The sequence below is a fragment of the Eubalaena glacialis genome, chromosome 7, assembly GCF_028564815.1.
Source record: "Eubalaena glacialis isolate mEubGla1 chromosome 7, mEubGla1.1.hap2.+ XY, whole genome shotgun sequence".
NCBI classification, from domain to species: Eukaryota; Metazoa; Chordata; class Mammalia; order Artiodactyla; family Balaenidae; genus Eubalaena; species Eubalaena glacialis.
In genome coordinates, this window is record NC_083722.1 from 70,428,255 (window position 1) to 70,450,042 (window position 21,788).

The 21,788-nt window shown below is 47.1% G+C and overlaps 1 protein-coding gene across 2 annotated transcripts in view; it reads right to left on the reverse strand.

The window, feature by feature from the left end:
- Positions 1-303: 303 nt before the first annotated feature.
- Positions 304-21,788, reverse strand: part of CDCP1 (CUB domain containing protein 1) — a 55,525-nt gene continuing 34,040 nt past the window's right edge. The window contains exons 5-9 of one of the 2 annotated variants that reach the window (XM_061196626.1): positions 12,084-12,305; positions 10,665-11,045; positions 8,911-9,276; positions 6,788-6,875; positions 304-4,142 (exon numbers count right to left, since the gene is read on the reverse strand). In XM_061196626.1, the coding sequence (XP_061052609.1) occupies positions 3,713-4,142; positions 6,788-6,875; positions 8,911-9,276; positions 10,665-11,045; positions 12,084-12,305 (1,487 nt within the window). In that variant the 3' untranslated portion in view covers positions 304-3,712. Of the gene's footprint in view, positions 4,146-6,787; positions 6,876-8,910; positions 9,277-10,664; positions 11,046-12,083; positions 12,306-21,788 lie in introns of both variants that reach the window. The other variant, XM_061196625.1, reaches the window with a different exon arrangement.

The following is a 21,788-nucleotide window of genomic DNA, read 5'->3' on the forward strand; positions in this document are numbered from 1 at the left end:
TCTGGTGGCTGGTGACCTGCACTGGGTGTAGAGCAGTCAGTGGCAAGGGTGGCCTCTGTGGGGGTCAGGTATTGGGAGGGTCACACAGAGGGGGCTCAGGTTGCCTCAACAAGAACAGAACAGAACAAACTCTGGCCTCTCAGTCACTCATCGGCAGCCCAGAGTCCAGCTTGCTGGACCATAAACACATAGATAAGATGGAATCTGCTGAGCCCATGTTGAACCTGGAAAATGAGGGCCTCAGCTGAACCAGGGGACAAGTCGCCAAAGCATTTAAACAACCTGATGCCTTTTTTTCTGTATATTTGTTTATTTAAAAAAGTGTAGGAAATGAATAAAATGCTGCCTCAAAAGTATATACAACAAATAAATTATTTTGAGTTAAGCATTGCCGATCCACACAAATCAGTCCTAACCTTGACCCAGGTTATATTCCATGGACTTACGCTTTTCTCCCTTGACTCTTCCTTGAGACATCCCCCTCCCGTGCAAAATGACTGCAGCATTAACCAGTCCTGTCTGAGTCGGGCTTTGTCACAGGTACAGAGGATGGGTGTGAGGGCAGCCCGGCATCAGCAGACCCAGCGTGGAGGATACTGTGCTGGCACAAGCTAGGCTTCAACAAATGTGTTTGGTTTTCAGCGACCCTGAAATATTTTACAGAAGTGGGGCCTGGGCTTTAAAGGAAAGAGCCAGGGGTATGTCGGGCTGGCCCCTTCAAGGAGGCATGTCTTTGGAAAACATTAAATCCACCTGAGGTCTCAGGAAGACAACAACTTGGCCTGGAGTTTTGAGCTCTCGGTTAAAAGAAAATGGCCACATGGGGCCCTTGTAAGTAAAGGTGACGTGTGATGACAGCCATGCTTTGAGGGTGGGATTCAGAGCACTGACTGAGTGACTGTCAGAAGCAGCCAGGAGGTCAGAGAAGGCAGAGAATGGAGGGCCAGGGCCCCAACGATGATTTTAAATATTGATACAATTTCAGCAGAGGGAAGGAAGGCACAGCCCTCCTCTGGCCCTTCCTGGAGGGTGTTTGCCAGCATCTCAGGTCAAGAGGCTGAGGGTCCCTGGGCAGAGCCAGCCTTTCAGAAGTAAAGGTGTCACTGTCAGCACCGAAGGCATAATTTTAAAACCCCCAACATACTCTTCCTCCTGGAAAGAGTTAAAAAAAACCCTGGAACACACACCATTTAGGAAATTGCAAAACTCCTTTTCATGGAGGCAAAGTAGCAGGTGGACAAGTCTGGGCAGTGCATTTCCAAGGTGAAGTCACTGAACACGACGACCTGCATCTACTTTTCTTTTTTTTTTAAAATGTTAATTCCTTTTATTTTTTTAAAAAATTTATTTATTTTTGGCTGCATTCGGTCTTTGTTGCCGCGCGTGGGCTTTCTCTAGTTACGGCGAGCGGGGGCTACCCTTTGTTATGGTGCGCGGGCGTCTCATTGCAGTGGCTTCTCTTGTTGCGGAGCACGGGCTCTAGGGCGCGTAGGCTTCAGTAGTTGTGGCATGCGGGTTCAGTAGTTGTGGCTCGCGGGCTCTAGAGTGCAGGCTCAGTAGTTGTGGCGCTTGGGCTTAGTTGCTCTGTGGCATGTGGGATCCTCCTGGACCAGGGCTCGAACCCATGTCCCCTGCATTGGCAGGCGGATTCTTAACCACTGCGCCACCAGGGAAGCCCTGCATCTACTTTTTTTTTTTTTAAATATTTGTTTATTTGGTTGTGCCGGGTCTTAATTGTGGCATGCATGTGGGATCCAGTTCCCTGACCAGGGATCGAACCCAGGCCCCCTGCATTGGGAGCGCAGTCTTATCCACTGCGCCACCAGGGAAGTCCCCCTGCATCTACTTTTTAAAGGAGGTTTTGCCACAGAAGTATTGACCTGGGACTGTACTGACAAGGCATAACACAATCCTTCTCCTCCCGGATGAGAACAGGGGTCACAGAGGCAAATGCCCACAGGAGCTGGGCTGGTAATTAGTATAAATGATGGATGTGGGCTGTGTGTAAAAGAAACTTTCCTGAAGCGCCCATCAGCCTCAAGAATTGTCTTCTTATTTCATATGAGATATGAGTCCTGAACTTTCCATTTCATTATGAGAGAAGCAACTCTGCAGGGTGTTGACCAATAGCAGCAGACCCTCAGCCTCAGTGTGGGAGGTGACAGGGTTGGTGGGCCCTGCGGTGAACTGGTGAACCAGATGCCCCATCTAAAGATGAGCTGCGTTTCAACTCCAGCTGGTTGTTGCTCAGTGAGAATGTGAGCCCCAGCATGGCCAGACCTTCTGATCTGGATTTTTATGTAAACATTTTATAATTTTATAATTTTAAATGTTGGTGACTAACTCTTTAAAAAGATGTGCAGGCTAAACAAAACACACCTGTAGTCTGGATCATTCTGCAGTCTCTCCTGCAGGGGCAGGAAAGGTGTGGTAGGCAGAATAATGGTCCATGTCCTAATCCCCAGCACCTATGGATATGTTACCTTACAGGGCAGAAGGGACTTTTCAGTGTAATTAAAGATCTTGAGATGGGGAGATAATTCTGGATTATCCGGCTGGGCTTTATAAGTGAAAGGTCCTTGTCAGTAAAAGAGGGAAGCAAGAGTGTCACACTGCCACCATCAGAGGCAAGGAATGTGAGCAGCCTCTACGAACTGGAAAAGGCAAGGAGATGGATTCTCCCCTAGAGCCTCCAGAAGGAGCACAGCTCTGCTGACACATGGATTTTAGCTCAGTGAAACCCATTCTGCACTTCTGATCTCCAGAACCCTAAGATAGGAAATTTGTGTTCTTTTAAGCCACCATGCTTGCGCTAATTTGTTGCAGTAGCATTAGGAAACTAATACAGGTGGCCACCCTTTGGTGTATCCTTCAATGTTTTTAGAGGATGAAAATACTCTCTTAATTTCTATTTAGATGCTAAAGTATTGCTGCAGCTGGGAGAGCCACACATGGCAATTCCAGGAAATTTCTCTTATTTCTAGGTCAAAGGACAATGGGACTCAAGATGGATTTCTGTGGTAGGATAACCACACGCAGAGCGAGAGAACCAGCAAGTCTCTTATCAAAGCAGGTGTGCGGCAGTACCCTCACACACACCCTTTTCTGGCTGGACAGACTGCAAATTATTCCCACCTCCCAGGGGACAAGCACATGTTTATCTAGTGGTCAGCAGAAGTCAAAACCCAGCCATCTAACCAGTTAGCGTGAGCTGTCACTATGTCAGGTGAAAAGAGTTGCATGGCTATACATTTGACTTCTTAAATACACAGGACCACCAAATAAATAATAATAATAAAGCACACTGACATTTCCACCCAGGGGACCCCAGTGAGAGCAGGGGTCTCCGTGGGCTCCTAGGGGTTGGCACTGTCAACCTGAAGAAGTCTAAATCCAAATGCAAATCCAAATCCAGGGCTCGTTGTATCCCTGTCCTGCGTGATTCAGCCTCTCCCCTCTCATTATGGACTGGTTACAACCCAACCTGAGTTCAGAAGGACATTCACCGTGATGATTGTATCCAGATCACAATTCATCATTTTCAATGTCTCAGCATTGGAATGAGTCCACTTGGAAATCAGAAGTTGGTGGCATCCAGAAAAACCTCCTGCTACCTTTCCACACAATTCCTCTTCTTCAGGATTTCTGGGTGGGAACCCTAAAGGGCATCTCAGTGCCCTGCTTTATGTGAAGTCTTTGGGGTGGGTTCAAGTTACTCCCCAGGCTCCATGGTCTCGTAGGCTTCTAGCAAGGGAGGGTCTGTGTTCCCATTGCTTATATTCCTGTCTTTGGGGTGGGAGAAGGTGTACGGTTCGCTCTCAGACTCAGAAAGGAAGCCAGAGGATGGCTCATCTTCGGTCAACTTTGCAGTTGGAGCCCTGGAGCATATGGGGGGTGGGGAGGGAGGGCAGTCCCCTGTGGGGCCCTGGAAGGGCCGGTAGGTGTCCACCTCTGGCTGGAGGAAGGACCCTTTGGAATCCTGCAGCAGATGCCCGTACACCATGGTGTCATCGATGACGGCATACACGTGGGAGTCGTTGTCCTTCTGTCTTTTCTGAAAGTTTTTTGGCTGCATCGGCATCTGGGTATTGACGGTACCATTGTAGATACCTACAGCTGGGCCCTTGTTGATCTTCTTTTTCCTACTGAGGAAGGGAACAAGACAGAAGTCAGGAAGAAAACGATCTTAGAGGCTCACCAACTGTACATCCCTACTGGAATGAAGATCATTCAGGGTTCTGACCGGGCCTCCCCCAAGTCCCTCAAATAGCTTAGCGTTTGAAACTGAAACTGCTGTCCTCAGCGAACATTTAGAAAGGGACCAGCTTCTGTCTCCAGTTTTTAAGGTGGAAACAGGAGCAGAGAGTGGTTTAGAGAGGGCACTGTTAACACCCTCTGTGCCTGAGTTTGTTTTGATACCTGCATGGTATCCAAAGGTAGAGACATCTGACAACCTCTCTTTCCTAGCAGAGACAGGTGGTGTCCCAAACCAACCACATCAAGCACGGGTGTGCCTAGGCCAACCTTCTATGACTCTCTGAGTTCTTTCCTGTAGCTAATGCTTCATCTCACTTTTGCATGAGCACAAACTACGACCATCTAGCTTCTAAATGATAGCATACGACACTCAGGATGGAAGGTTGTATCTTAGTTTTTAGCTGGAGTTGGGGACAGTAGGACTCAGCATCAGTAGAGGGATCCAGTCCCTTCAGCAGAAACCTCCAAAAGAGGAAAGAGCTACAAAGAAGACAAAAGTCAGGCTCGGGTGCCCGGGTTCCTCCCTAACACCATTAATGCTTGGTTTGTAATGTTCTTTGGTATTGGACATGGATGGGCATTTGCACTCCCTGCCTCGGAAAACAAAGCCTCGCCCTCCATCTCCACCAGTGAAAAGCAGGGGATGCTGACTTTTTAGCCGACCAGGGATTCAAATGGAGGACAGTAGCTCAATTAGTATAATGGACCACATAATGCATGGCTGGCGGTTCACTAATTGTGAACCTGTACTTTTCTGAGATAAAAATAAATCTAGTACATGTAGCTGGTAACACTGGGTTCCCTGGCCAGGATGACAGGCTGCAAGGCCTCCAGCCTGAAGCCTTGTAGCAATGCTCCGCCCACGTGCTCCTACAGCGCCTTGCTTGTCCCTACCAAGCTCTTCTCACACTGTCCTGACACCGCCTCCTTATTTGCGTGCTTCTTTAGTCACTCTGCCCCCATAGACGGCAGGAGAAAAGACTGTGTCTTGTGTATCCCCAGCACCTCTCCTGGTTCCTAGGGCCCAGGAGACCCTCAGGAAATACATGCTTAATGACCAAGTTCAACGGCACTGTCTGCCCTCCTTCTCACAGCAGGAACCCGTCCTCCCTCCCAACCCAACTTGGGGACAGACAAGCCTTATGCAAACCTGCCAGCCAGTGGCCTCCCCCACAGCAAGGCAGTGGCTGGTAATTCCCAGGCCGGGACTGGGGCACTTTAGGGATGGAGGCAAGTGCTGGCCCCTCCCCTCGTCCAATTCCCTCCTGATGAGGAAGCTGGGGCCCAGTGTTAATGCCATGCTTTCTCATCTGGGTGGAACATACTGTGCACCCAGACAGGAAAGTTTCCTGAGAGGAATGATACAATGATGTCTCTTTAAAAGAAGTCCTTTTCCCTCACGTGAGATGTGTGCAATCCCATTTCACAGAGAAGACGCCTCCCCCTGAACCTGCCAACCCATCCTCATCAGCAGAGACATTTCTGATCAGCAATTTCAATTGTTTGTGCATGGCCCCAGTTAATAAAGAAATTTTTTTTTTAGTTTTTTGCTAAGGGAAATAGATTCCCCCCGCCCCCATGGCTTTAATTAGAAATATGAGCAGAACTGATGAAATCTGGCAGCGGCATGCACTCTGTCTAAAAAGGTCAACACTTTCCTCTCATAAAACAGAAGCTGTTATCCTGAGGGGGTGGAAGGTGAGACTGAGTCAGTTAACTGGGTCTTCCTTCCTCTTGCCCACAGGGCTGGCTTTTTGGTGCTTGTCTGGAGGCCAATAAACAAGCATGAAACAGACAGTTTGTTTAAGAAACTGGAGGAGAACAAGCTGGGCAGTGTGAGTGTGTTTTCCTCAAGGTGACGGGGGTGGGGGGGGCTGGGGAGAGGGTTCACAGGCCTGGTCTGGCAGGGTCTACGTGAGCGTTTTCCTGCCAAGATCACCCCTGTGAGGACCACAGTCTAATGAGCAGACACTAAATGATTCACAGGGGACTTGTGCTGAGGCAGCTGCGTAAAACTGCAGGCTAAAATGTCACCGCATGTGTATTTTTTTTTTCCTACTAGGTAGGGGATATTTTCCCCCTCCAAGCATAATTCACATCCAGCAATATTATTTATTTTCCACTTTTTTTTTTTTTGGCCATGCCAGGCGGCTTGCAGGATCTCAGTTCCCCAAACAGGGATCCAACCCGCACCCTCGGCAGTGAAAGCTTGGAGTCCTAATTGCTGGACTGCCAGGGAATTCACCCCCTGCAATATTTATTTTTTTGGCCGCACTGCATAGCACGTGGGACCTTAGTTCCCCGACCAGGGATTGAACCAGCGCCCCCTGCACTGGAAACACGGAGTCTTAACCACTGGACCGCCAGGGAAGTACCTCCCCCCACCCCCGCCCCGGCAATATTATTTAACATTGATCTTTGCGGGGAAAATGGAAAGCAAGAAAAAAGTCAATAATTAATGACAGCTCTGGTCTGTGTGCTGTAAGGAGGTGTCAGCTCAGGTGAAGACAGTTTGAGAAATTCCACCTACTTCTTTTTCACAAAGCAAACGATGAGTCCGAGGGCAAACAGCAGTAAGGCGCCACCTCCCACCACCGCGAGGATGATGACAGTCAGGTCTGTGAGCAGAGACACAAGGGAGGGAGATGGGGAGACACTTGGTATCAGGCTGGTGATGAACTCCAGTAGACAGTCTTCAAAGATGGCTACCATCCATTCCTTCCCTCCCCGTATGCACATGCTGCTCCTCACTTTAAGGGGAATCTGCTTCCTTTCCTCTTGAATATGGGCTGTGCTGGTGTGGACCTAACCTTTTAGAAACCTGGCAGCTTCCTGCGCTTCCTGAGGAAAAGCCAGCCACCATGTAAGAAGCCTGACTATGCTGAGACCACCATGCTGTGAGGAAGCCCAAGTAGCCATGTGGAGACTCCACAAGGAAAACAAACCAAGGCTCCCAGCCTTGAAAGTGAGCAAAGGTGAACCATCCCAGCCCCCCTCTAGCTATTCAAGGCATCTGGCTGAGGTCCCCGATATCTTAGAGCAGAGATGAGCCACCTGTGTGCCCCATCCAAATTCCTGACCCATGGAATTGTGAGCAAAAAAAAACGGTTATTGTCTAAGCCACTAAATCTTGGAATAGTTTGTTATGCAGTGAAAGATAACTAAAACAAACTGGGGGACCTACCAGATCTACTCCAAAGGCTACTCCTGGCCTATCCCAGCTGTGCTCCCCTGACTGCCGCAGCCCATGTTGGAGGAGAGAAGAGCAGGGGGTGTAGAAGAAAGCAGGGAGTCAAAAGTCAGAGGTGAAGGAGTTAAGGAGAGGGTTGTTTCATGTGTGCTGTCCTTCTCCTACAGTTGTACAAAGGAAAGAGAAAATAAATCAGAGAGAGAGCCCTGCACCAAACCGGGATTTAGAATTTCTGGCTTGTTCAATAAGAAAACAAAAGGTGAGACTGTGAGAAAACAGGACTAGAAATAAATGACAGAAAATGAATGTAAGAGAGGAAGAAAACTCAGGAGCTAATCTGAGAGTGTGAGAGAGCTTTTCACTTGTGGCTTCTGGTCCCCGTCGGTTCTCTTGCTGCTAACCACCTGTGTGGCCTTGGGTGGACACACAGTCTATCTGACCACCAAAAAGGGAAGGGGCTGGGGAAAAAAACCTCCATGGTTCCAACACTCTGTGGTGCTCTGTGACTATCTTGGAATCAAGGGCTAACATGGCCCCACCACAGATTGCCTGAAACTCTTCAGTGGATACTACCACTTTGGGCATAAAGGCAAAATCCTCATCATGGCTCTGAGGCCCACGACTGAGGGCATTCAAGGATTCTAATGTTTCACTGGACTAAATAAAAAATGCCAGCATCATGTATCTGTGTCACACTTTCCAGGTCCTCACAGTTTAATCACCAACACTGAATCCCCAGTGATAATTTTATGGGGTAGTTACAATCATCTATTCTCTGCAGAGGAAGATCAGAGGAGTAAAGAGACTTCCCCTATGTCAGAAAGAGGTTAATAGTAGACTGACTACCAAAATGCCCTAATTCTCCCCCTGCCCTCACCCATGTCCTTTATTTACTGTGTGATCCTGCAGCTCCTCCCATCAAGAGATGGAGTCTACCTGTCCACCCCTTGAATCTGGGCTGACCAAACCAATGCTGTCAAAGGGACAGGGTATGAGTTCTTAACCTAATCGTCAGGAGACCTTGCATGCTTCCCCCAGCCTCTCTTGGATCTCTCTGCCTCTGCCATGAGAACAGGCCCCAGTTTGGAGGATAACAGACCATGCTGAGGAGAGTCAAGGAATCCCAGTTAACATGGCTGATCTTGGCTGGGCCCCAGACATGTGAGAGTGCCCGGCCAAGATTGACAAAGTCCTCTAGCCAACCTGCAGCTGCCCACAGGTGCTCGAGTGAATGAACCCTGACAAGCCCAGCTCAGAACTGCCCAGCCAACATGTGAGCAATAACAAATGGCTGTTTTAAGCCACTGAGTTCTGGGGTGGTTTGTTATGCAGTATTATTGACACAATAGCTGACTGATACATGGACAGCTAGGACTCAAATCCATGCTTTCTGACTTGCCTTCCAGTCTTGCTCCTGATCCCTCAGTTACCAACTGCTATCCACCAGCCCCGAAAGACCTTACCCATGGTCCTTGGGGTAAGCGAGACCCAGAAAAGCAGGTCCAGCTGCTTCCTGCTCATGGGGCTGCAGTTGGAGATGTTGACCCAGAAGCTGTGATAGTGGAAGCTTGGCTTGGGCAGCACCTCCTCCTCCAGGCTGAAGATCTCCTCGGTGTGGGCCCACTGCTCCTGGATGATCATGAACGCACGCCCTGTCTGGCAGACCAGGCCCGTCCGCTCTTTGAGGAAGGTCAGGCAGGCCACCTGGTCTTGGGGCACGCTTATGTTCCAGGACACGGAGGTGAGGGATGGTAGGCCCCTGTCCCAGTTAGGGGTCCTCAGGTAGACCTTGCTTTTCGTGTCCAGGGTCACTGTGAAAACACCTTCCTCTGTAGGAAAAGGAAGAGAATCCACGCAGAAGTTGTTTCACTCAATCAAGATGGAGAGAATAGGAGGGCGGAGGAGATGTTGCTACACTGTCCAGACTACAGAGCTTCCTGCCATGATGGAGAGGCTCTGGATCTGCACTGGCTAAGAGAGTAGCCACAGCCGCATGTGTCTGTTGAAGACTTGGAATGTGCTTGGTGTGACTGAAGAACTGAATTTTTAATTTTGTTTACTATTAATTTAAATTTAAATTGCCACATGTGGCCAGTGGCTACCATATTGGTCAGCAAAGGAATAGAGTCTCAGATTAGGTTCTCGGGCCTTTTGAAAAAACCAACCAAACAACCAACCAAACAAACAAACACAAAACAAGCCAGTTTGCCAAACTGGTGGTTGTCTCAGCTTCCTTTCAGAAATGCCCTCAATGGAGCTAGCATCTATCTAACGCCCTGCTCCATGGTGGGACTGGTGTAAACTGATTTCTATTTTGGAGATTTAGAAAACTTCAGGTTCTGGGAAGAATTCTAGAATTGCAAAGTTGAAAGGGTCTCTGACATGTCAACTAATCCACTCCTTATCTTCAGGTGAGATAAAACCCCAACACTCCACACTGAGGAGGGTGTGTCTTATTTTCAAAGACTCCCCAGAAGGAGTTTCTCTGGTAACCTTGGAGATACCAGGCAACCTGGACTGATCTTAATCTTACGGCCAGATTCATTTCCCTCCCACTCATGCCTCTGAGAACAAAATTACAGAGTAAACCTTGAATTAAGGTCTTGGTCAATTTAAAAATGAACTTAGCAACCTGTAGTGGTGACTGTGAATTTTAAAATCAACAATGTAGAGTTCACCGTTGTGACCGATTTAAACCTCATTTGCTGCCTGAGAAGATCATACACTAGCCTCCCAGGAGAGGTCTGCTCCCCCATGCAGGAGAACGCTCTAGAGATTCATCTCTCTCCCAGTATTCCTTCCTCTGTGCCCTCCAAACTGCGTTCTGAATTGTCAAAGCAGAATCATAAAAATATCTGCATAAGGATTTGTATGTTACCACTTCAAGAATCCAGGACTTGGGAATATTTGGTTAGTTCTCATTTATGCCCTGCCTGCTTCCAAAAAAGCCTCGAACCTGATTATTTGTTCTGCTGCCTACCAACCATCACCTCCCACTGTCAGAGAGTCTTATTTCTAACTCCTGGAATTTTCCACACTAGGTTAATGGTAAAGTCAGGATTAGGACTCATCATCTTGTATGAGGAACAGCCCGCTCAGCTATCCCTTCTCTTCAAATTGACAATTAAGACGATCAGAAAACCAAAATAAGATAAGTGTCCCAATGAGAAAGGCTAAGAGGGCATCGAGATGGGGAGAGAGTGAAAGACCCCCTTACCTTTGAAGTGGGGGATAAAGGACACGGCCAGGCTCTGCCTGGAGGCCTCTTGCTGGAAGCTGGGGGCAAAGGTGCGGAGGGTCACCGAGACGTTCTGCTTCACCCGAATCTGCTCTATGGAGCCTCCAGAGCAGAAGGAGCCAAAGGAAAGGTCCTGGCCGGGAACGGCACTGGCCACGAGGTAGCTGAAGCTGGTATTGCAGACCCTCTCGTGAGTGTGCTGCTGCAGCTTCCGGGCAGGCACCAGTGCCAGGCTGATGCTGTCTTTGGGCACCAGCAGCTTCCAGGAGAAGTCGTGCAGCTGCACAGGCAGCTGGAAGATGTACCATGGCACCTGGAGTGAGTAGGACGTCCTGTGGCAGTACCGGTGGTCCAGGCAGCCTACGAAAGAGGGGCTCGTGGTACCCAGGCTGGGAGGAAACCGGAAGTGCATCCTCTCCAGCTCTCAAGTCAGCCCGAGGCTTTCTCGCTTTTCCCTTTGGTCTCTCCTCTCCCGCTCTGTCCTGCGCTCCTGTCTCCTTGACGCCCCTTTCCTAGCTTCCCTCGTGCTCTTGCATTCTTACTCTCCACTAAACCGGCAGAACGACTTCTGGGGAGTATTCAGGGTTGAAATTTTCTCTTCTTGTTTGCTCAAGTTCTCAACTAAGACAACCTGTATCTTAGATGCTAAGTGCCACGTGGGCAGGGTACAGGTTTTTCCCTTCACCCAGCCCTGCTGCCCAGTGTCCCTGCCTGTGGGGAGGCAGTTCGCCTAGTGGTTAGAGCTGGGAGTAGAGTTGGGGAGATCTCAGCTGGTGTTTCAGCTCTGCCGCTTCCTAACGGGGTGGCCTCGGGCTGGCTGTTTTGCCTCTCGTGGCTTCAGCTACTGCCTCAGTGGAGACCCTAAGAGCATCCACGTCAGAGATGATGGTGGCCCAGCAAGGAGGTGACTATTGGTTTTGCTGCCCTCCACTGATTAAACATTTCTATGTGACTAGCACATGTCGGGCACGGCTAGTAGCTAAAGGGATAAAAAACGGAAGAAGCCAAAGTTTTTGAGCTCAAGACTTGGTCTCATGCAACAGAAGACAAGCGAGCAGTGAGCATGGAAGCAGGGGGCATGCGGATGGGGGAGGTTGGGGAAGGCTACGAGCATTTCACAGGAGGGAGACCGGAGGCTGGACAGAGGAGACGTGAGCATGGACACGGGGGATGCCACTTGCTTCTGAAGGATGCATGTTCCCACGGAGGCTGCTGGTCTCAAAGCGGGTGTGTCTCCACCTTGCTCTGTGCTTCTTGGTTGCCCTTGCTCACCCTCACTGCTGGGGGCATTTCTGATCATACTATTTACAACCCACCCAGTGGACCCCACTAAGACAGGGCAGGGAGGGGAGAACTCCCACAGCTCGGCAGGAGCACACTGAAGGGGCGGGGGCGTACTTATGGTTTTCTCGGCGTTGATCCACAGGCGTGTCAGATCATCACAAAGGAAGGAGATCTTGTGTTTGGAGCCAGCTGTCAGGGTGAGGTTGGTGCTGCAGGTCCGAGAGTCCAGACACACGAAGCAGCCGGGGACAAATGTGCGGCTCAGTTTGCTGGGCCGTTGCTCAATGGTCAGCGACATGGCTCGCTCGTTACTCAAGTCAACCACGTAGGTTTTATCTGGAACCACAAATAGAAAACAGGCATGAAGAATGGATCAGGATGAGCCCCGTGAGACGGCAAAAATGAGCACAAAATCTCTCATGGCTGGGGAACATTGGGAAATTTTTTTATTATTAAGAAAACATTATGATAGCTTGAAACAAAATTTAAAAAGAAAGTCAGTGGACTGCGTTTCGACCATCCTTATGTAACTGCTTTCATTTCTTCAAATTCATTTTAGTCCTTGTGCATATGCATGCATATTTTCACCTATTTAACAGTATGGTGTATATAAAATTTTATACTCAGATTTTACTTTATTATTTTATACAGATACACTTATTTTACCATATAGTTTTCATATTCACTAAGCTTTTAAAATATTCATTAATCTTAGTCATCTAAGTGAGATTTAGCATCACCTATTTAAATATTCTCCCTCTATGAAGAGTAATTAACAACAGCTGGTATTAGTGCAGGGATACAAGATTCATAGACAGGATGGAACCATAGATATTATAATTTAATCTCTAATAAATGCTACATTTCAAATAAGTGACAAAAAGATGAAGTACTCCATAGGCTGGGCCAGGAGAACGGTCTCTCCCATTAGTAAAAGAATAAAATTATACTAGTACTTCAAAGCAGTCACCAAAATAAAAACAAAGAGAATATCTTTATAAATGTGGAGTAAACACAAATTATAAAAGCAAAAAAATAAATAAATAAAGATTAAAATATCTGTCTGACTTAGGTACCATAAATAATGTTTAAAGGACAAGGGACACACTGGGAGAAAATATTTTCTACATAGAATGATTGAGCAGTTCACAGTAAAGGAAATATAAATGTCCAAATAGCCAAAATATGAAGTGTTGTTAATATCACTTGTAATACTACTTATAATTAGAGAAAAGCAAATTAAAAGAAAGTGTATAGTATAAAAATAAAAACCCTACACCTCTATAACCCAGCAGTGTGACATGCGTATATATGCCCACATGTGTATGCCAGTGCTGTGACAGTGACTGGAGTAATACTGGAATAGTTAAACAGACCATGAAACTTTCACCAATGGAATATTATGCAGCAGTTAAAAAGAATGAGGGAGATCTAAATATACTGATATAAGAACCTCCAAGATATAGTATTAGGTAAAACAGCAAATTGTAGAACCATATTTAGACTATGACACCATTTGATTGTAAAGTCTCTATGTAAAATGAAATAGCTATTTCTACATGTACGTACTTATGTATGTATGTACTTAATATTTAAATGAAGAGAAAAAAGATTTGGAGAGAAATATAAAAAACCCATAATTGTGGTTACCCTAGGAGGGGGGCCTGGAAGTAGGGACAATACAGATGGTCAGGGGGGATTTTAGCTTTGTCTGTGATGTTTGAATTTTTAGTTAGAAAATATGTATGTATTTCTTATGTAATTTGGAAAAACTGCCCAATTGTTGTTTTTTTAGGTCACTTCTATGATTGCGCCACTAGAAATAAAAGACTCTAATAAGCACATGCGCATGTTTAGTTTTTATCTATTTCCTCAGGATAAAATCCCAGAACTGATTGTTAGGTGAGAGAATAGGAATATTTTTTCAACTATTTAGAATGGATTACCAGACTACTTTATAAAAGAATCATTTCACTTTATAATGTCATCCCCAGAAGGCTCTACACTATGAACCCCTGGAAATCACTTTTTACTGAGTTGCTTTTTAATTTCATTCGTTCTGCTTTTACAGAAGCCATCAAGTTAGGAAGATGCCTGTACAAGGTGGCGCTGCCTTTGCAAGTCATGGGTGTTGCCGATGTGTCCATCGGGTCTCTTAGCCTCTCTGCCTGCAGCTCCAGTGAATAAATAAGTCCAGTGCCAGCTGGGAAAGCTCTGTTTCTGCTAGGCTTCCTCCTTCCTGGTAACAGGAACCATATACTTAATAGAATTGTTCCTTTTGAACTGGCTGCCAGGGAGCTCAGTGTCAAATTAGGAGCAAAATTAGGGAAATGTCTTATGGTTGTCATATCTGCTGACTCCTTTCTTTAGTTCCTATTGCTTATGTCTATGTAAATTTTACTGTAAGTTCTAATAGTGCTTTAATCAGAGAGATGACATATCCAGAGCTGGAGTATATATGCTAATGTTGTTAACTTAAATATGATTTGATTTAGAAAATGGTTAGCTTTTCAATCTCCTAGCCCCACATTCAGCTCATATCTTACTGTCCTTTAAAATTTATCTTCGTTGTTACCTCTGGGAAACCCTCCCTACCCCTACCCTGGCTGTGTTAGGAGCCCTTTTGCTTCTGAAGCCCCACTCACCTTTATCGAGGTCCAATCACAGGTTGCAGAAGCCTCCCTACCCCCTCCCTCTTTCCTAATTTGTATGGTATCAAAGTAGTGCACGCACAGAATTTAAAGCAGGCTTTCTCTGGCTTGGCTCTATTGACATTTGGGGCAGGGTAATTCTTCGCTGTGGGGCTGTCCTGTGCACTGTAAGATGTTTAGCAGCATCCCTGGCCTCCACCCACTAGATGCCAGTAGCACCCCCATGGCCCTCCATTATAACAACCAGAAATGTCTTCAGACATTGTCACACGTCCCCTGGGGGGCAAAGTTGCTCCTGGCTGAGAACCACTGGTTTAACGAATCAAATAGTTTTCTAAGGTTTGTTATGAAAACAAAACTCCCTCCCCACTGTGACCACTCCCCAGAATAACAACTTTCAACTCTTTTAGCAGGTTCTCTTTACAATTACATCCACAGCACCCAACAACATGCTTCTATTGCTGCTTCTAGATACTTCTGTTTCAGGTTTTTTAAAATAATTAATTAATTTATTTATTTATTTATTTTTGGCTGTGTTGCGTCTTCGTTGCGGTGCATGGGCTTTCTCTAGTTGCGGCAAGCGGGGGCTACTCTTCGTTGCGGTGCGCGGGCTTCTCATCGCAGTGGCTTCTCTTGTTGCAGAGCTCGGGCTCTAGGCACGTGGGCTCAGTAGTTGTGGCTCATGGGCTCTAGAGCGCAGGCTCAGTGGTTGTGGCGCACGGGCTCAGTTGCTCCGCAGCATGTGGGATCTTCCCGCACCAGGGCTCGAACCCGTGTCCCCTGCATTGGCTCGGTTTCTTAACCACTGCGCCACCAGGGAAGCCCTGTTTCAGGTATTATTTGTTGGTTTCCCACAAAAGAAGATGAGGATTTCCTCTCCTTCACCCACACTCACATCCCCCTTCCCACACTCCACACCTCGTATACAACATACACACACCCACAGTACACATGTCCAGCAAACATCCAAACCACACACTTCCTATTCACCCATCTTCCCAATCTTTACCATCATATTTTTATGTTAGATCATTATTCTGTGTTGGCATTATCATGACTATGTAAACAATAGTAACACAGTGTTTACACAGTCACGTTATTTCCATGCTATAGTTTCTCTTTCTTGCACAAGATTTTATTTCCCTAGAATTAGTTATTGCCATTTAAATCATTTCCTTAGTTTCTATGTACTTATCAGTAATTTGACACCCAAACTCTCCCCAACTTGTATAAATCTCCTTTCAATACCTATGAGAACATTAGGTATATCATCAAGTTATCTTTCTGAAAAGTCTCTCCAGAGCCTTCTCAACTGCTCTCTTCTAAAGGGGCCCAGGTATGGTCTTGGGTCCCCTTGTACCATCATCCTAGGATTCCCTCTGCCTCTCTCTTGAAAGAAAAAATTTTTTGGCCGCACCTCGAGGCTTGCAGGATCTTACTTCCCCGACCAGGGATTGAACCCAGGCCAAGGGAGTGAAAGCGCCAAATCCTAACCACTAGGCCACCAGGGAACTCCTGAGATTTCTTACTTATCCATGGGGATAAGTCAGAGGCCACAATATGTGTCAACTCTTCCAGGACAAATTAAAGACTCACAGAGGGGCTTCCCTGGTGGCGCAGTGGTTAAGAATCCGCCTGCCAATGCAGGGGACGTGGGTTTGATCCCTGGTCCGGGAAGATCCCACATGCTGCGGAGCAACTAAGCCCACGAGCCACAACTACTGAAGCCCGCGCGCCCTAGGGCCCATGCTCCGCAACAAGAAAAGCCACTGCAGTGAGAAGCCCGTGCACTGCAATGAAGAGTAGCCCCCGCTCGCCGCAACTAGAGAAAGCCTGCATGCAGCAACGAAGACCCAACACAGCCAAAAATAAGTAAATAAAGACTCACAGAGCAGGAGTTACCCAAGAAAAAACAAAAACAACGCCAACATTTAGTTAAGGGCTCCAGGTGGCTTCTGGGGGGTTATAAAAGCTGAAAAAGAAGCAATGCAACTGTTTCCACAACCAGCATTTACCCAGATCAGTTACTAGAAGTATCTGGTATAACATTCTGGAAACACATCCATCTACCTTATTTGAATCATGTTAACCCAGAAACCTACAGGGCTTGAAGGTACACTTAGTCTGCTGGTATTTTCAGAGCAAGTAAACGTATCTTCCAGAAGCTAGAGGAGGATGCAAAAGGTAGTAGGCTAGCAGTCTGCTCCCACTAAAGGGAGTAACATAGACAGGTAGACCACTATTAACTCATATGATCGTTATCAGCACGGCCATTTGAACCTTTTAGAAATAGTATCAGAAAATGAGAGACAGGCTGTGTGGGACGACAGAGAAGTTCTCTCTCTACGGTGACTATTAGATGAAACTCCAAGAGGACCAAAATTATTTTTTATATCTCCAGGTAATGGAGTGGTAATAATGCCAGGTATGGCATGGTAGTATTGTATCATCAAAAAAGATGAGAGTGCATTATGCAGCACTGAAAAGCAAGATGTTTGGTGGAGACAAATGTAAATCAAGCTCTCTGACATTGCTGAACTGCACGTTTTGGGCAACGTAAGCCATCCATGCTCACACATCTGGTCACAGCTGGCCAGATCAGCCACGGCAGCTTGTACATTACTCATCTTAAGACACAGGACACTTGTGCTCAAGCCATGGAAAGATATTCTCTGCAGGAGTCCTCTGGGTCTAGTTTTAGCTAAATTGATATTGTCAGCAAAGTAGAGAGAGAGTACAGAGTAGGGTGGGGGGAGGGACAATCAGGTACAAGGTAACATCTGCCTGCTGCCCACATTCAGAATTTGGTTTTTTTCAGTCTGGGCCCACTGTAGTCAGGTCCTACTGTGGATGATGAGGGGTCAGGGTGCCTCTGACAGCTGCTTCCACCCTTGCTGAGGCTCTGGCTTTGCATGGTTGCTGTGACAGCCGCCCTCTTTGGCTTGAGAAACCCTCCCAGCTCTGCCTCCACTCTGTTTTTGATGCTCTTGTCCTTGTCTGATTCCCCCAGCAGCCAGGCTCCTGGTGCCCCCACTGTGTCCCATCTACCTTGCCCCTTCTGAGGGGCTGTGCCTTTGGATAGTGCATCTGGCTCTCAAGCCACTTTGGACAAGAGGCTGCCTCCTGAGATTAGTGCGACAGGGTTTATGGAGGGCCTGGAATGTGCTGGAAACTGTGCTGAGTGTAGGAAAACAGAGGAATAAGACAAGATGCCTGATTGGGAGTTTAGTGGGACACAGACATTCAGATGGATAAACGAGACATGGTAGTGATGGGGAGACAACAGAATGAACCACTGAATGGGGGTGGCCGTGGGAAATTGTTTGGAGGAATCCCCTTTTCCCTGCCACGTGCACCACAGGGATTGAACGTGGGGAGACGAGGAGGGGTGGCAGGTCGGTTTGGGACACGTCTTTAGAGGGTGTTGAGGAAACACTCCCTTTCTCCAGCCACAATCTCGAGGCCTCCCAGCATGCCCCACCCTGGAAGTGTCAAGAGTGGTACCTTCTTTAGTCTAAGCCTACCCTTAGACACCACTCGCTGGGGATAGTGCTTGCTGACCTAGCAAAACTGAAGGGTGTGGAGCCTCACTGTCCAGGGGTCATTGACATAGAAGAAGGGCAGTCTCCCTGGGTAGGCAATGGGAGGCTCTGCTATGACCAAGGGGACCTGCACACACATGTACAACGACGCATTCCCAGCACCAAAGAAAGGAATGAAAGAAGAGCCCCTGTCAACCCAAGTTCAGAGACAGTGGCAATGTCAGAATGCCTTCTTCATGCTCCTCTTTTTCCCAAAGACTCCCCCGCTAAGACTCTGAACTTGTCCTTGCTGGGTACCAATGCCCTTCTCAACGCACACCCCTTCTCATGAAGCCTCCGCTCCCACTCAGTCACTATCCTCCTCCCCCAAACCAAAGCCACTCTGGGCTCACTCTGTTGCTTTTCCAGGTGCAAAAGAAAGCCATGAAGGTAAAAAGACCCTTTCAAGGGGGTTTGAGAACACCCGAGAGTAAGACTCCAACAATATCAGTCTCTTGCCACAGTCTGAATAAGAAAATGAATCAAAATCAGCCAGAGCAGGACCAAGAGACCCAAGAGAAATCCACCACTCCAAGTAATGACTGGTACAGACAGTAACTGCAGAGCAAAGCCAGAGACTCCAGAACTATCTGTTGGTCTCCAGTGGCCCAGCTAGCCAACCACAGAGACTGAATCTTTAACAGGGAGGGTTAAAACAAAATTGACAGTTTGTGAAAGGCTCCTTCATCCAGGGGTTGAGTGTGTGTCTCTGCTGATGGGGAGGAAAGAAAGGAAGAGGCAGGTGTGTGACAAGGAATGCAGGTGGGGTCCTTCGAGGTGGAGGACCAGATGGGTCCTTCAGTGTCCAAAGTCAGCCAGACATTGGGAACAAGGACTGGGTGAGCAGTGAGCACCTGAGACAAAATCCCCCTTAACACTTTATCTCCTGTGCAAGGAGGAAGAAGGGCTCAGCACTGCTGCTTGGGCTGGGGAGAGGGGGCCCAGAGGAGAGGCATGATGTGTATAGGGTGGCAGGGCACCCACCAAAAAGGCACACAAATGAATTGCTTCCAGCCATCTACCTCTTAGTGGTGTGTGTTGTAACCTACCTTATGCTGTAAACAACTAAAGACCCTCAGAAGGGACAAAAACTCGCCGTACAGAAAATCACCAACCCCACCCTCCATAACAGTGTTTGGAGGCCACAAATCCCACATAGATTAGGACACCTTCTTGCTAAGTGACTTGGAGTCATGCAGTGGCCTATCCAGGTCAGGGCAGTGGGGATATTTCATTCCCTGTGGGGGAATAAAGGGGAACAGAGAATTTTAAAACAATAATAATCTGAGTAAATCCAGGCTTGTTTTTATTGTCACTATGCTCTAGTGTTTCTAAACAATGTCAGTGATAAACTACTCTCCCTCACCAAAAATTGTTCTTTTCTTTCCAAAATTGTTTGTTTTCTTACAGAGAACATAATTTTTAAGCAGTTTTATTGAGCAATAATTGAATTACAATAATCTGTACATATCTAAGGTGTAAATTTGCCTAGTTTTGAACCTATATACACACCTGTATATACATCAACATAATCAAGATAGTGAATATATTCATCACCCACAGAAATTTCCTTGTGCATCCCCCTCCCTCCCCTCACCACCCCCCAGGGTGTTAGGAGGGGTGTTTTGTGATGACTAAGCCATCCCAGGGCTACCATAGGCTGGAGCAGTGACTTGATGAACAAACAGAGCTGAAGAGTGTGGCTCCTCATTGCCTAGGAGAAGGTATATGTAGGGAGATCAGGAACCCTGGCGCACACCACTGGGAGGCTTCAGCATGGCTGAAGTTACTGGCAAACCATAGGAGTTTAACACAGATACGGACCAACCAACCATAAGTACAAAACAAACACAAGCGTGGAACAACCACCCCTAGCACAGAACAACCAACCACAGCTGGGGAACAACCAACTACAAGCACAGAACAACCAACCACAAGCAGGGAACAGCCAACCACAAGCACTCAGGAAAGGATGGAGGGGATGACCCCTGCCAATACAAGTGCAGAGACAGTGCCAAGGTGTGGAAGAGAGCCAAGTGGGTAGAGATGGCAGCCAAAATTTTCTCTGAAACATCTATCATCTGTGCAAGAAAGTACAAGAGAGAAACCAGACCAACAGCATTTGTTACCACCAGCTGATGAAGAGAGTGAATGAAAATAACAGACAGAATCGGCTGACGCAGAACCAAGAGACCCCACCCTGGAGAACTCTGTCCATCCCAGTGATGCACAGTGTATAGAGAGAGAGTCCTGGGCACCTACAACTATCCACTGCATCCCCAGAGGAGCCCGTGGAGAAATGGCCACCCACGTAGAGACCAAATATTACACCAATAGGGTACACAGATTGCAATTATTAAAATAAAATCAACAAGATATGAAAAGAAAATAAAAAGAAGAAACTCCTTCTGGGAAGTGACCTCCTGCATCCTATAAGTCTCATCTGTCTTCTGGATTACAGGCTAACGTCTAAGGACCAGTGCTGTGTCTTTTTCAACTTTGTATCCCTTCCTTGACCTAGAGCCTTGCAGGATAACATTTAAAGAGTGCTTACAACCTGCCAGGCACTGCCACCTCATTGCTCCTCACAACACCCCTACGAGGACAGTCCTATTATCTCTATTTGAAGATAAACTGAGTCACACAGGAGTTAAGTGACTTGCCCAGGCTCACACAGTAAGTAGGGGAATCAGGATTTTGAATCCACGCAGGCCAATTCCAGAGTAAGTGCCTTTAACCACTGGGCCATGCTGCCTGCAAAACAAGCTGTCCACACATATTTACAGAACCAGACAAACGTGTGAGTGCACAGGGCTGGCTGCCTTGGGCAATCTCTTGAAACTTAGGGTCCACGTTGGGATTCAGAGAATCAAGATGGAGATGTCCAGAAATCAGAGCTCTCAGGAACTCCAGCATCGCCTAAGTAAAGATACTTCTGCTGGCCAAGTTCACTCACTTGCCTAGAAAAATGCAAACCATGCTTGATGTAAAGCCTTGACAGTGCTAAACACATCTAAAGGGCAGTTAACCACTATTTACCTCAAAACTGAAGCCATATCCTTCTTGATGCTGGTAACAGCATGTTTAACAATTTGATTATATTTAGAAATCAACCCAGCTGATGTTACAGGAAACAGAATTAATCAGCAGCACTTCACCGTGACTGAGATGATAAACAAATCCCTGTGTCTTCTAAAACTCAAACCCACTCCATTTCTGAATCCTTTCATGGCTGTTTTCAACATTCTGATAAAATTGTGACATAGAGTCATCAAAATGTGTCAGTGGACACACATGCACATACACACATGTATATATAAACTTATGCCTTGTACACAGTTATTGTGAATTAGAAGGAATCTTGGGTCAAGATATGAAGGCACTGAGGCTTCCTGAGGAGCCGGGCTCCAAGTGGGTGCCGAGCGGGCACTCCCAAGACGGTGTCAGATGGGCAACCCTGGGAGTGGATCCCACATGGTCACTTTTCAGGTGTTTATCAGCCATGCCATTTCACATTCTCAATTTCTCTGCCTGCTTCTGTCTACTTCCCGGAAGTAAATAATATTAAAAACAAGGATGAGAATCAA